The 16,670-nt window shown below is 41.4% G+C and overlaps 1 protein-coding gene across 3 annotated transcripts in view; it reads left to right on the forward strand.

Moving 5' to 3' along the window:
- PLXNA3 (plexin A3) overlaps window positions 1–16,670 on the forward strand; it is a 479,210-nt gene that overhangs the window by 439,164 nt on the left and 23,376 nt on the right. For all 3 annotated transcript variants that reach the window (XM_033922827.1, XM_033922819.1, XM_033922836.1), the window contains exon 24: window positions 2,075–2,221. In XM_033922827.1, coding sequence (XP_033778718.1) covers window positions 2,075–2,221 — 147 coding nt within the window. The remainder of the gene's footprint in view (window positions 1–2,074; window positions 2,222–16,670) is intronic.

The raw sequence follows: 16,670 nt of genomic DNA on the forward strand, positions 1-16,670 counted from the left end.
CTACCTCCTGTGACGCTAGACAGAGGGCTTCCTCTGAGGGGCCTGGGTGACTCTGATGATTGACATGAGGCTGTTTGGTTACAAAGCTGGTGTATGGCGCTGCAGCACAGATAGTCCATCAATTGCCTGGAACTTCGAGTGATCCGGTTGGTCATATTGCAGTTTCAACTCTGTCTCCATTGGAAGGCAGTTCGGGTATTCTCTGACAATGTGACAGAGGTAGCTTTTGTCATCTCTCTAGGGGGCGCAATGAGTCCCCTGCTGAGTCTGGGGGCTCGTATTCTCTTTTCCTGGGGGCAAAAGAATCTGGTGACTTTGTCCGCAGTCCATATGGCCGGCATAGGGAACGTTTAGGCAGACTTTCCAAGTTGTCAGATTCTGGACCTGGGAGATGGGTCCTTATCTGGGATGGCGTTCGAGGCCATTGTTCGGTAGTGGGGCCATCCGGCTTTTGATTTGTTGGCGTCCAGCTGGAAATGGAAGGTGGCCAGATTCTTCAGCCGATGCAGAGAGGTTGACAGCAAGGGGCTAGACACTCTGGTCAAGCCTTGGCCCCAGGGGGGGGGGACATCTGCTCATCTTCTTTCTTGTAAATAGACTCTGGAATCTTCACACCCGCCCATCTATTCTGTCCGTTTGCTGATCGCCTAACAGTACCTGATAAGTGGATGTCTGTCTTGACCAGCCTCCCTGAGACTCCCATTTGGTCTCTTCTATGTGGGGTTGGGGGGTTAGAGGGGTCCCGAGGTGGTGGTCTCATCTGCGCCCTCATGCTGTGTCTCTTTTTCAATGTTACAATGTTATTTGACATTGCATAACTTTAAATGGGAATAAAGTTTGGCCGTTTGCCACCAATTGTTTTGCTTTGTTTCTCATGAGCAGAATTTACATGTTGCGGGGAGTCCCCGCACCTCTCTCTTTCCTTTCTTGTGTTTCCTGTTTTTCTTAGGTCTCCCTGGCTTAGAATTCTAAGGCACGTCAATATACAATGTAAGGAGCAAAAGACACCCTTACTAACTAGTACTCATACAGCATAATCAAGTGTCAATCTTAATGTCATGAATCCAAGAGCCAGAAGCAATCAAGTTTTACAAAGTGGACCTCAAAATCTACGAGATAATGCTCCCAAAGTACACAGACTTAGAAAAGGGAGACTAACAAATTATCATTGGTCCGCTCCGGGTAGATAGTAGTAATGATAAATAGGGAAAAAACTCCCTAAACTAACAATACCCGGGCTAGATTTAAATCAAACATAGGCTCAAGGGCTCCTGCCATTAAGGGGAAGTGGTTTCAGGAGGTAAGTCTGAGAAACCCCAGAGGGTAGCTTGAAAACAGCACTGCAAATAGTCATAAAAGAACAGCAAAAAAATGCAGGAAAGTACGATACTTCAACAAAGAACTTAGCTGCAATCTTTGCGTTGCTGTCTTTATAGCCAGTAAGTAGCATGGCTCTTCAGCTGAAATCCAACAACTGCCGTAGGCTTTTTGGCAGGAAATAAAAACTCAAAGCACTGTCGGCTACAATCCATCCGGAATACCACATCTTCAACAAGAGACCTTGTTTCGCTATACGTTGCTGCATCAGGAATAACTGACCTCTCTACTAGTCTCCCTTTTCTAAGTCTGTGTACTTTGGGAGAATTATCTCGTAGATTTTGAGGTCCACTTTGTAAAACTTGATTGCTTCTGGCTCTTGGATTCATGATGTTAAGGTTGACACTTGATTGTGTTGTATGAATTCTAAGGCACATAACAGGATGGGGAAGTACGAAAGGTTTTTTTTGGAGTACCTGTAGCTCAGAACTAGAGGATACACAAACCCCCTGGTAAAGATTCCAGAGTCTATTTACAAGAAAGAAAATTAGCAGAGGTAAATAACCTAATCTTTTGTTCTGCACTGTGCATGCTTTTGTGCCCCTCAGTCTGCAGACATCAAACTATGTGAGCTGTGAATTATTTTATGACCAGTGGCTGCTTGAGCCTCATCTGGCCACCTGTGTGTATGAGCATCTTCTGTGACCCACTCACATTCCCCCGTGGGGCTTGTGCCTTTTTTCTCTCCCTGTCCCAGGAGTGTGCAGGAGAGCCACTCTTCATGCTGTACTGTGCCATCAAGCAACAGATGGAGAAAGGACCTATTGATGCCATCACAGGTGAGGCCCGGTATTCCCTGAGCGAGGACAAGCTCATCCGGCAACAGATCGACTACAAGACGCTGGTGAGTGTGGCAGTCCAGTGATAATATTCATTGCAGCATAGAACAATACAGTGTGGTGGCTAACTATATGTGCTTAGTTCTATGGTTTACCTTGCTTGGGGTTGATCTCATTATCGCAGCTGTGAACCTTAAGGAAACACCTAATGAATCTGCTTCTGCAGCCCTAGAAAGATGGTTTCATAAGTCAACATGTAGAAACATGCAAAATTTTAGGTGAGAACCAAGAAGGGTTTTGTTTGGAAGCATTAACTGTCTTCTTCCTCTTCCTTCCTCCACTATCTAAGTCATCCCTCTAGACCTCTCTTACTCCTAAACAAGTATACTAATTTATTGGGCTCTTCTATCTTTCCACAAAAACCCTGACATTTGCCTGCACACCTCTTCCAACCAACCCACCATGGCTAGCTCTCGGCCTCCTCCAGCTACATTTCTCATCACATAACTGTAATAACTGTAATCTATCCTTCCACCCCATTTCAAAAAATCAAAATCATGCATTTGGGGTACAGAAATCCAAGAGTCAACTAGCATTTGAGAAGTGAAGAACCAGCAGTTACCAGATAAGTGTCCTGTGGGTCACCATTTCTCATAACTGATGAATGACCAGTCAGTGGAACAAGCATCTGGGAAAGTATCTAACCTCAGCCTTCGTCAGATAAGGTTTTCAGGATATTCACAATGAATATGCATATTTATTGAGGAAATCTTAAAAACCCGACTGGACTATGGCCATTGAGGACTAAGGTTGAACACCCCAGGTGTGAACAAATGCATAAAGAGAGGCTCCAGTAGTACAGAGAGGGAAGTAATATGTGACCATATCTGGGAAAAGGTGACTAATGTAGCAGATCCAAATTGTTGAGAATAGCTGATTTTTTTCATGTTATGGGGTCCATAAGCAGTCAGAAAAAGTTCCATGTTTGAACTTCTGTTGCTTGTTTTAATTTTTTTTCCACATAAAAGGATGGAGTTTGGAATGTTGTATTACAAATTGTTTGCTCTAACAGAATTCATTAAAATCTCATTTTTTGTTTCTAGAGACTTTAGTCATCTTTTCCCAAAGATGGCCACATATGACCTCTCTATAGGTCTCCAGTGAGATCACACCCTAAGTCTTCTATTGTAGAGGCCACACCTGCTGTAGAAAGGTAGTTTTGAGGAGGATCACCAAATGTAGGAAAAAGAAGGTATTGATGCCCCTGTATAAGACTCTGGTGAGACCTCATTTAGAATATTGTGTAGAATTCTGGTGACTGCACTTTCAAAAAGATATAAACAGGATGAAGTTGGTTCTAGAGGAAGGCTACTAAAATCGTCGGTGGTCTTCACCATAAAGCGTACGGGGGCAGACTTTAAGATCTCAATATGTATACTTTGGAGGAAAGGCAAGAGAGGGGAGATATGATAGAGATGTTTAAATACCTGTGTGGCATAAAAGTGCATGAGATGAGTCTCTTTCAATTGAAAGAAAACACTAGAGTGAAAGGTCATAGGATGAAGTTAAGAGGTGATAGATCAGGAGTAATCTAAGGAAATACTTCTTTACAGAAAGGGTGGTAGATGAGTGGAATAGTCTCCCGGTAGAGGTTGTGGAGACAAAGACTGTGTCTGAATTCAAGAAAGTGTGGTGTAATCTCTGTAATATTTTTCTGTATTCAATCAAATGTACTACACTGTTGTAGTTTATAAAATAATAAAATTTTTACAAAAAAAAAGAAAGTGTGGGGCAGGCATGTGGGATCTCTTAGGGAGAGGAGGAGATAATGGAGGCACATGGGTTCTCTTAGGGAGAGGAGGAGATAGTGAATGCTGCGAATAGGCAGATTGGATGTGCCATTTGGGCCTTTATCTACCGTTATGTGTCTGTTTCAATGACTGTGTCTATAGGTGCTATTCTGTAATCACATGCACATGTACCATAGTGTATATTTTGAAGGTGAGTATACACATTGTTAATATTCTACAATAGACATGAATAACTCTGCCAATCTAGACACAAGCATTTATACCAGCTCTGTGACTGACATAAGTAGTTACACCTATAGTAAGTTACATGTGGGCAAATATGGCTGGATGAATCTAAATAGCAGCCTTAATTATTTTTGGCTAAACCCTCTAGGGCAGTGGTTCCCAACCCTGTCCTGGAGGAACACCAGGCCAATTGGGTTTTCAGGCTAGCCCTAATGAATATGCATGAAGCAAATTTGCATGCCTATCACTTCCATCATATGCAAATCTCTCTCATGCATATTCATTAGGGCTAGCCTGAAAACCCGATTGGCCTGGTGTTCCTCCAGGACAGGGTTGGGAATCACTGCTCTAGGGGACCAAAAGAAATCCCAAAAAATAAAATTCCCAAACATCTCTTCTCTCTTGCTCAAGGTTTTTAAAAATGGGGAGCTGAATTCTCCCTTCCCTACCACTGAAGCCCTATCCTCAAGTCTAGACATCTGTCCATCAATTAAAATTAAATTGAGAAAAAAACAAGCGTTTGGTAGTTGGTAACCAGTTTAATTTTATCCCAAGATTGGAACTAGTATTTGATAGAATAAGATACAACTTGATGTCTCAATATAAAAGTTTAGGAATTATCTTTGATAATCGCCTGACATTTGAAACAGAAGTCCAGGCTGTTCCAGATATTTTTGGGACTGAGAGAAAACTGAGAGGGATCCAAAGTTATTTTGAACAGGTTGGTGGAACGAACATTAGTTCTGTTACACTCCAATTATTGCAATATTTATATCAGTTGTAAAGAAACCCTTCATAAAAAGCTGCAAATACTGAAGAATGCATCAGTAAGACTGATTTTTAGATCATCCAAGTTTGATAGAATTACATTGGTTTTCTTAATACATGGTCAGTTGCATGAATACAAGATAAATTTGGTTGAATATCGGATGAGAAAATGTGATTGTATCACTAGAAAGTAGCTTGATCTGCAACTTTCAAACGTAAAAAAAAGTGATCTATAAATCCGCTATTTCTCTTACATTAGCTTATCAGGCAGCAAAGTAGTAGAATGCCTTACCTATTGAAGTTAGGCCTTATGGAATATTATAAACTATTCTGTAAACAACTTAAAACTTTTCTCTTTCATAAATTTTTATCTTAGAATAGTAGTTTTATTTTTATGATTGTTGGTTTTTTTTAATATTCCTAGGAATTACTAGTTGCTCTTTATTAACCGCACTGAACCTTTTGCGGTATGTCGCGAGTTACAAATATTAGAATGTAAAAAGCCCACTGGATGGAAGAGAGAGGGTTGTAGTCAGCCCAGGGGGAGGAGGTAAGAGCAATTAGCACTGACAACTACCTGTGCTTACTGTTCATTTATTGACTGCGCTCTCTGTGAAGTAACCACTCTCTGTTCAGCATTTCATTTCTGAATGGGTTTGATGTACTCTGTCAGAAGAGCAGTGAATAAATGAATATTGAGTTCTGGTGCCTGTCTATGCTGACAGTTCTAGTATTTAGTCTGTTTGGCTTTCAGACCAATGTGCGGGTTGAGGGGACATGGCTTCTCACTGATTGGTCTGAGTTTTGTTTGTTTTCCTTTTTTTTAAGGTAGGAGATGGAAAGGGGTATTATGGTGTCCCCAACCATTACATAATTTTGTTTGGTAGGAAAAAAGGAGGGTACTTGGAGTTCAATTTAGATTAAAACTTTATTGGTGACAACAGCGATGTAGTTTTCATATGCAGATAATGTAAATTTTGAAAGATTAGTAGTATAATGGGAACAAACACCAGAACATGAGAAAGTTATTGCCCCTCCATTCCCTTACCCAAACTAAAAAGAAAACTGGTTATATTACAAGAAAATAACCAACCAGAAATGATATTGAAACACACAATGCAATTGCAATGTAACTGCCTATCTCACTCAACTCTCCATCCCAATACGTAAAATGCTTCTCACCCTTACAATCAATCCAGTTCTAGGCTTGAATTAAAAAAACTATACAAACTGCCAACTTGACAAGCGGTCTGGACTCTAATAACACATAATCACTGGAATAAAGCCACTCAGTACCCTCCTAATCCCCCCTAACTCTCCCTAAAAAACAAAATAGACCAAAATAATAAATCACCAATGACTCACTACTAGGCTTCTTGCTCTAGGTGACTATCAGGAGCATAATCAGAAACCTTAGAAGTCCAAAAACCAGTATAAATTGGCACTTGGAAGTCTTACTAGTCAAAAGTGGGCATTTTCAAAACAGACTTTCTGGACATCTAGCAGGACTTTTTACCTACTGTGCATCCAGAATAGAAATGGACATGTTGTTAGGCGTGCCATGGGCAGGGAATTGGTTAGCTTAGACTTGGACGCCTGCAGCTATAATCAAACCTTTCCCAGGACGTCCTTGACGGAATTTAGACAATTTTAACTAGACCTGTTTGAGAAGCGTCTAAGTGCCAAAAGAGTACCCAAACTGTCCAGATAACCACTGGAGGGATTAAGTAATGAGCCCCACACACTCCCCTAGTGGTCACTGACCCCTTCCACCCACCCCCAAAATTTGAATGAAACCGTACATACCTGGCTGTAGAACAGCAGCACTTAGTATGGGAAAGCCTAGTAGAGCATCACACAAATGTCTTAAGTAATCAGGTGGGTGGGCTAGTGAACCATAGAGAGGAGGAGGCAGGCCCACAAGTCACCCTAACCATTACATTTCCGGTGGAAAGTGTGAGCCCACCAAAACCCTACTATACTGCTGTGTAGGAGCCCCCTGCAGCCATAAGGGCTATAGGGGTGATGGTCAAGTGGGTATAGTAGGTTGGGGGGGATATTGGAGGGCTCACCATACATTGTAAGGTGAGATGTACTTCTGGCAATGTTATGTGAAGTTCACAGCAGTGCCTTCTAATGTGCCCCAATGTTCTTTTGGCATGTCTGTGTAGCTAGACCATTAGAAAGCTGGCCCCTCCCACAACCAGCTGAGCTTCATTTGTTTGTTTTCAACTTGGACGATATTGTAATTGAAAATGGGAAATAAAGTTAGACGTCCTGAGGTTGAACATCTAGTTGGACATCCTGGTGGCTAAGACATTCAACTAGACGATTTTCAAAAACAAAATTTGGATGTCCAGCATTTTTGAAAATGGACCCTTCTGGAAGTCCAGTTTTGAACGTTGGACTTAGACATCCTATCGAAAATGCCACTCAAAGAGTACATCGGGACCCCAAACCATGACATCCTATCGAAAATGCCCCTCAAAGAGTACATGGGGACCCCAATACCAATAGGAAATATTTTTACTGTCTAGGCATGGAATGAACCACTCGGGCCTCCTGGAGAAGGAGAGTGTGGAGGTTATTCCTCCAAACTCAGTATTGAGAGGGGTCTACTGATACCCAATGTTGTAAAATACACTTCTTCCCCCCCGAAAAAGGCCTTATGAGCAAAAGGTTTATTGCCTATGCCATGGATATTACATGCTTCCAGTATACCCAGCAATCAGGTCTTTAACTTAATAGAATGAGCTATTCGATTACTCAAGAACTTCCCAATCTGTTTCTAAAAGTTCTGGATGAATGAAAAAGGTTGTCACAGCCTTGCACACATTTAATAAACACTGCAATGTCCAATTTGACTGCTTTATGCATTTCTGAATATGTAAAATATGCCCTGACTCATATATTACTCCATATTGGCATTCCATATAATTTGCACCAAAGATTAATTCAGGAATTCCTCAAAAACTCCTTCTGATGTCCCAGGTACCCAAAAATGAACCCAAATCATGCTCCCACTGTCCCTTCAACTTAACCTAATTCTGAGGTCCACCCAGTTGCTGCAATATTCTATGGGCTTCTGAAATGGTACTAGATTCCAGCAAAAAAAAAAAAAAAAAAAGATTGAAAAAATTCCTTGACCTTAGCTCCTAGATGGCATTGTACACCATTGGGGTCTAAGGAATTCATATAATTCTTACAGTAAGTAAATTTTTCTCCCCATCTTGTTCGAATATAAGGCGGAAGACATTGAAATTACAGCAAGGAGCCCTCTGAATCCAACAAATGTCTCACTAAAAATATCCCATTCTCTGCCCACTGGGCAAAAACTTGATTCTCTCTCCCTGGCAAAAAAGGCCATGTTCCCTAAAAGTGGCAGTTGATCCGAAACCTCGGGATTGAAACCCCAAAGTCACAGCAAGAACCTGCAAAAGTCCCTCAAAGGTTTTGTGAGCTAGAAAGAAGCTTACTAGGAGTAATCAGTAAGCAACGGAGATGCCATACCATGAAGCCAAGAATGCTTGCTCATAATCTAAATTAGTGTATACCAAGCCCCTTGCCAGCCAATCATGCAGGTAACGTAAAAAACATGCCTGATTATAGGGAAAAGGATTGGGACTTATATACTGCCTTTTTGTAGTTTTACAACCACACTCAAAGCGGTTTACATACAGGTACTTCAAGCATTTTCCTTCTCTGTCCTGGGGGACTCACAATCTATCTAATGTACCTGGGGCAGTGGAGGATTAAGTGACTTACCCAGAGTCACAAGGAGCAGCATGGGGTTTGAACTCGCAACCTCAGGGTACTGAGGTTGTAGCTTTAACCACTACGCCACACCTCTCCTTCCCATTATAGACTTAGTTCTGGAATAACCCAGCCCTCCCTGTTGCCAATTTCCACATGGCTTTCTCCTCCTCCCCCCCCCCCCCAGTAAAATTTAGATATGAGCTCATAAAACTGTGCTAAATCTTTCTTAAGAAAGGAAAGGAGTAGAATTTGCAAGACTTAAAGCCACTTGGGGAATAACGTTAATTTAATAAGACTGGCTCTATCAGACAATGATAAAGGGAGAGATTTCCAAGCTGGACGTGGGAGGGGCCAGTTTTCTAATGGATTAGCCACACAGACATGCCAATAGAACATTGGGGCCCATTAGAAGGCACTGCTGTGAACTTCACATACACAGTGCCAGTTGAAACATTTTTATTAGGTTTGTGTGCAGATTCCAAGGACACTAAGGGTCTTTATTACATGTCTTAATGCCACAAGTTTTTGTGTAAACGTGCTAAGTGTTACACTCATCATGTGGTTAACTGGGAGCAGGAACTAGGTTTTACTATTCAGGAGGATGATCAGACTGCTTTGAAGAAAGTATTGCTAAAGACCTCTAAAGCTGTTTTGATTAAAGAAAATGCTAATACAGCTTTTTACTGCTGGTATCTTACCCCTGCTAGAATACATGTGTTTCCGGGAAGCTCCCCAATTTGATGGAGAGGGTATGGTACACTGGGCTCCACGGGACACATCTGGTAGACTTGACCTAAGGCCCAGGCCTATTAGAAGGTGGTGCAAGCTAGAACCCAGAGCTAGAACTCCTTTTACCCAGGGGTCACTCATCAGCTACTCCACCTTCAGTCTGCTGCCTCCTTCTTTTGAACAGTGCTTCAGTCACCATCTCTGCTGTAAGGCCTCTCTCTGTGCGGAGAAGTGATTGCTCCACTCCCATTTCTACTCTTAGGCCTCCCACTACATGATTTGAGGGTGGGGAAGGGGTGTGCATTGCTCTGCTTGCTGTCTCCCTTCTCCTGGGGTTGTCTCCATGGTTGGGAGAGTGTCTGGAAGGGTTGCTACTCCACTCATAAATCTCTTCTCCTCAAGCTGTCTGCTCCCAGTTGCCTCTCAGCAGGTCCTAAGAGTCGTACTGTGTGTCTCTGCTAAAACAAACCATGCTCACCAGTTCTAGTTTTGGAATGGATTCCGCCCTCTTGAGGATTGGGTGGCAGTTCAGTTTTCCCCATTTTGGTGAGACTCTTTCCCTCTCCGCCAAAACACGAGGCCGCTTTCCACTATCTTTTCACCAGGATGCTAGGGTGCACTGCTGTCCTTTTGTGGCTGGGGGAAGGGGGGTTTTGATTAAAGAAAATGCTATTACAGCTTTTTACTGCTGGTATCTTACCCCTGCTAGAATACATGTGTTTCCAGGAAGCTCCCCAATTTGATGGAGAGGGAATGGTACACTGCACCACAGGTCACATCTGGTGGACTTGACCTAAGGCCCAGGCCTATTAGAAGGTGGTGCAAGCTACACTGTAGCACTGGATTGGACATTCTATTTAATGACACCCAGCAGTGTTTCTATTTGGCAGAAAGCCTATAGGCTTTACTTATCAGCAATCTTTGTTGGTTCGTTATACCTTGAGCATGGCGAGAATCAACTTGACATGTCACTGGAAATTATGAACAATACCTTCACAGTGAAATGGATTACCAAGTTGTGGTGTATTTGTGACATGGAACATTTGGGTGCAATCAAGAAACAGACTCTTCTCAAATAAGAGGGCATATGGACACCCTTTTTATCTTCTAGGTTTTTTTTTTTTAGATGTCTCTAAAGTATGGCAGATTTGGTTTCTTTTCTTTGACTTTGTGTTCCATCCCCTACATTTCTTTGAAGAGTTTGGGGAGGGTGGAAGGGTGGGGGGAGTTCCTAATGAAAATGATCTTAAAATAAGTAGAAGTTATTACTTGTGGTCTTTTGCTACTATATTCCCAACACTCCTGCACTTGACTTTGTGATGTGTATGCTTTTCTGTTTATTGCACATCTTGCTGGCTCGTATTTATACTTCTGATTGGTTAGTCAATAAACTACTTCAAAAATTTTTTTAAAAATTCTGAGGCCCATTTTGGCCTCCTTAAAGGCTATTGGGAGAAATTGGAGGCCTGTTGATTAGTTTTGATGGAAAGAAAACCTTTGATTGAGTCATTTTGAGATTTTATATAGAAAATCTTAAAGAAATACAGCAATGAAAGTTTTCTGGAAGCTGTTCAAGACTTATACTACCACCCTAAGGCCCAAATGTAGGTACATGGATGAGTTTCAGATGATTTTATCATATTTTGGGACACCTTTCAAGGTTGCCCCCTTTCTCTCCTATTTGTTTTATCCCTTGACCTGTTGACTTGAGAAATTTATGCAAATCATGAGATTCAGGTTGCAGGGGGGGCATGAGTTTGAGCTGGTGGTCTTCTCTGACGATCCTCTTGTCCACATTACTAACCCATTGCAGTCCTGGGGAGCTGTAATGGAGAGTTTCACAGAGTAAGATGAAATTTCTAGGAAGAAAGTGAATTCAGTTAAGTCTGAAGCTCTTGCTTCAAACAACTCAGTCCAGTTGTTATGGGGGTTCTTCTCCCCTCTTTGTTGGACATCGGAATCCTTTAAATAATGGGGAGTCTTCTTTTCGACTTCTGTGAGAGGTATATTGTATATTATTTATGTTTAAATGATTTTTATTGAACAAGGTAAGAAGAAAAATAAATACAAGCCAACCATCAAAAGGCAGTTCAATTTTACAATAAAAATGCCAACTTTGTTTCCCTCCCCTGTTCTTTTTATGTAAAATCTGTGGTCAGGAAACCGGATTATAAGAAATTGCAAACAAAGCCTTAAGTAATATGAAATGTAGCTTCCAGTCCCCATCCAATAAACAAACCATACTGCAACTATGCCTACCCCATGCAAATGACCAGGGGGAGTTGACTCTTATCTCCCATAGGTACCATGGGGCTGGCACAGACAACTGGATTAGAACAGCACAAAACAATATATAACCAGTTTTCTGAATGTAGTAACCCAACCCTAACATTCCCTAAATAATAACAAAAAAAACCCACCTCTGATCCTTGGTGTTCACTGTATGCAGGGCCCCCCACCCCATCACCCAACAACGAGTAAACTCAGTCAAAGGAGTTTAATACCTGACTCCTTGGAGCTTTTGGTGCTCACTCAGCACTGGTTCTCAGCTTGGCAATCTCTCCCTTTATCATTGTCTGATAGTCAGTCTTATTAAACTAACGTTATTCCCCAAGCGGCTTTAAGTCTTGCAAATTCTACTCCTTTCCTTTCTTAAGAAAGTTTTATAAGTTTATAAGCTCATATTTAAAATTTTATTGGGAGGAGGAAGGATGAGGAGGAGAAAGCCTGGATGCAGTGCATGAAGCACAATTTTTTTTTTTAAACTAAGGGCTCCTTTTACGAAGCCACGTTAGCGCGTGCAACTTTTAATCACGCGCTAACCCCCGCACTAGCTGAAAAACTACCGCCTGCTCAAGAGGAGACGGTAGCGGCTAGCGTGGCCGGCGGTTTAGCGGGCGCTATGAAGCGCGTTAAACCGCTAACGTGCCTTCATAAAAGGAGCCCTAAAGGCTGGAGTAAATGCTTATGCCCAACTACTGACATTTAAGTGTGCAAATGCAAGTATTCTCTAAAACCGCTCCTAAATGTTGGACATGCTCATGCCTCTCCCAAAGCCATATTCTTAAGAGATGGGTGATTTAGAAACCAAGCAATAAATATCTATTGTAACCTAGTGGTCCAAATTTGTAAACTATCCAATTAAACCCACCCACTAGTGAATCACTTATGATATCTTAAAGCAGTGGTTCCCAAACCTGTCCTGGAGGACCCCCAGGCCAGTCGGGTTTTCAAGATAGCCCTAATGAATATGCATGGAGCAGATCTGCATTTCTGGCATCTCCATTTTATGCAAATCTCTGTCATGCATATTCATTAGGGCTATCTTGAAAACCCGACTGGCCTGGGGGTCCTCCAGGACAGGTTTGGGAACCACTGTCTTAAAGCATCCTTTACTGTATATTTTACTGTTTATCTTTATAATGTTGCTATCTTCAAATATTGCTATCTATTGCTTTTAATAGGGTTAAAAAAACACCTCAGAACTGGAGCCATGAGGGTCTCAAATGCGATAGAATCACTAAGCTCCTTTTACAGTCATTGGCCAAAAAAAACCCCTTTTTTAATTATTATTTTTTTCTTGATATCTTTTTTAAAATCTGTTTTATGTTATATTTTATTCAAACTAATTTATTTATTAACCTTTTCCTATCGTGTGTCCGGGATGATGGGACATTCCAAAAATGTTGTTGCCATCGTATGTCCCATACTAATAAAGAGCCAGGAACACAAAATGTTTGAATTTACAGATTGGACATTATGATTGGAACCAGCGTAATGTAAAATGTATTACGATAGGAAAAGGTTAATTTAAATTCACACTCTCATGCAGTTAGTAAACATATGTTCTAGATTGGATAGGAAGACAACAACCACTTTAAATAGTCTCTGGTTCCTACTCATTGTGCTTTGCAAGAATAACATAGTGGGTTGGTTTAATTAGATAGTTTATGATTTAAAAATCAGGCATGCTGTTTATAGAATAGGGCCATAGATAAGGTACATGCATAAGTTCTAATTAGTGCCAATTTACACTTGCTGAGGCCAGTTATTGATAGCTATTGCCAGTTGAACCTATAGGCTTACATACATGTATGTCCCTGTTCTATACCATGTGTCCAATCATGCGCTATTTGTAGAATCAGGGATTGGTGTGCACTGATTCATATACTGAGTGCACAGTGGAAAATGGGCAAAATGGTGGATGAAAACAAGACCTGGGATCGTCTTTGTCAAAAGAACAATGAAAAGTCATATAGATAATTCAGTAAAACATCAATTTCCACAGTGATCCTGTAAGTAAAGGACTCGCTGAGTATTTCTGGGGGTGCTATCCCTTGCATGCAGATGTAGTTCCCAGCAATAGGGGAGTGTAGTATGCGCAGATTTATGTAGCTTGGTGTATCTGGCTTATATAGAACGAAAAATTTTTTTTACAAGGAAGAGAATACCAATGGTTTATCCAAGGTGATACAGTTAGTTCACCCTTTATACCTTGTATCAAAAAAGGTTTCAATGCCAGTCTTTTAGCCCTCAGAGACGCCACCAGAAGATCACATTATCATATCTTCTGGCTTTACGCACCTGATCGTCATTGGGTCAATATATGGTGTGTATATCAATTTCTTATTTTTTAATTAATTAAATTTATTTTAAAACAATAAATAGTTTTAAAGAATATTTTATATGAATTAAATACTTAGCTTAACTGGTGGTTGGTGGTTAGCAAGGGATTAATGAGCCAACATGTTTCACCCGTAGAGGGGGTTTCCTCAGGGCTACTATCCCTACAATAAGAAAACCTTATTTTAGTAGGAGAAACGCTAAGTATAAATATCAACAGCATGCACACTATAAATATTAACCATACGTGCCTACCTTTTTAGTACCGATTCTTCACGACATGACCACCCAATCTAAGTCTTTTTAAGATGGCCGCAGCGTGGTAAAAATCAACCTTAAATCTCCCTAAACCCGGAAGTGAGGTGTGGAGGGGAGGGGCCAATCGCCCGATCCCTTGCATCACCCCAAGGCCGGAGGGGCTTTTACACTAAGTGTCAATCAATATTTCCTAACTCCCATTAAATTTTAGGGGAGGATTTCATAGAATTCCCAGGAAAAAATCACAGAAGAGATGACCATTCCAATTCAAGATTTAACCCATGAGGAATCACAGTATCTAGGCGGTATATCCACCTTTGCTCCAGATAATTTAATTTAGCCTCCAAATCCCCCTCCATTCCTTGAGTATTCAAAGTTTCAATCACCCTCCACCTAATGTGGGCCACCTCATGTTTTTTAGACTGCCAATGGTGGACTAAGGGAGCTGTCATTACCCGTGACTATTCTAGATTTATGTTCATTTAACCTCAAATGTATAGCGCGCTTGGTGCGACCCACGTACACCAGAGAACAAGGGCAAAACTCCAACCATAACAGAAATAGAAATAAACACTACCAAATGCTCCATACAACCCACCCTAAAACTCCTTGGAGTGATGATAGACAGATGTTGCACCATGCAACTGCAAATCAACAAGACCATCCAGAAATCCTTCGCTGTCATGCGCAACCTACGACAGATACAAAAATTATTTGATAGGGAGCAATTCCGCCTCTTGGTCCAATCTCTTGTTTTGGGACTTCTAGACTACTGCAACATCCTTTACCTACCATGCCCAGTGGGAATGATAAAACAACTACTGTCCGTACAAAACGCAGCCCGTAGACTGATCTACTCGCTAAGCAAATATGATCACATCACCAACGCATACCTAGACACACACTGGCTCCCAATACAAGCACACATATTATTCAAATTTTACTGTCTACTATTCAAAGCCCTAAACGGCACCGCCCTCACATACCTGAACAACCCAACTTGGCCACGAAGAACTCAGACCCCATGTACATTCTCCCCCCCCCCCAATCAAAGGCACACAAAAGATATATGACGGCCTTCTAGTATATCAGGCAGCAAAACTTGAACACCACCTCTTTAACCTACTAACAACAATGCCCGATTATAAGACCTTCAGAAGAGAAATAAAAACCCTGCTATTCAGAAAATATGTCAACTCAAACTAATGGCATTCCTGTTCACGCTTGGCCCCCATGAATAGTTCCAATTATTGTTAATCTCCCGGCGATGTCCAGCTTCTCTTTCTGTAATCCGCCTAGAACTGCAAGGTTAAGGCAGAATAAAAGTCACTAATGTAATGTAATTGAATCAAAAAGTTAATTTCTCATTCCTTGGTGCTGGCACAGTGCAGTGTAGCATTTAATTGAAAAAGTCCTACTATATGCTAGTGGTTGAGTTGGAGAGCTGTATATTATGGAAAAACTGGCACACAATGTAAAGATTAGTCCTCTAAATGCACTATGGAAACCTCTCCTGAAGAAGATTTGTGAATAAACTTACAAGTTGGATCTATGGAGTGAAAGGGGAGATTGAGTAGACGATACTGTTTCAACAAAATACAAAGCTTGCTTTCTGCATAACTCTGTCAAAACTTGAACAATTTCAATAAGATTTGGAATACACTATCCTAATTAAATTAGCAATAAGCCTACACTCGCGCTGGGTACCTCACCTAAATGATATCACTGGTTCATAGACAACTCGGCGAAAGACAAAGGCGCGCGCCGACAACTGAGCGCAAGATGGAGGCGTGCGCCGAAGAAAATTACAGTTTTTAGGGGCTCCGACGGGGGTTTTTGTTGGGGAGCCCCCCCAGTTTACTGAATAGAGATCGCGCCGGCGTTGGGGGGGGTTTGGGGGGTTGTAACCCTCCACATTTTACTGTAAACTTAACTTTTTCCCTAAAAACAGGGAAAAAGTGAAGTTTTCAGTAAAATGTGGGGAGTTACAACCCCCCACAACGTGGCGCGATCTCTATTAAGTAAAGTTTCCCCCCCCAAGCCCCCCCCATCGGAGCCGTAAAAAGAGTAATTTTCTGCGGCGCGCACCTCCACGCTGCGCTCAATTGTCTGCGCGCGCCTTTATCCCGACGCGCTTTTGACCTGACACCGATATCACTACCACCTAGTGATTATCGTCGTCTGTTTGTTCAAGCCTTCTCTAAGTGAATATAAAGCATCTTTTGAGTTATGTTTTTATTGAAAATGTTTTTATTGAAAAATGGTACTAAATTGAAGAATGGAATTACTTGATAACTAGTATGGATGCAGTCTTGTTGAAGACGTGATGATATGATACTGTGAC

The sequence above is a fragment of the Geotrypetes seraphini genome, chromosome 1 (assembly GCF_902459505.1).
Source record: "Geotrypetes seraphini chromosome 1, aGeoSer1.1, whole genome shotgun sequence".
NCBI lineage: Eukaryota > Metazoa > Chordata > Amphibia > Gymnophiona > Dermophiidae > Geotrypetes > Geotrypetes seraphini.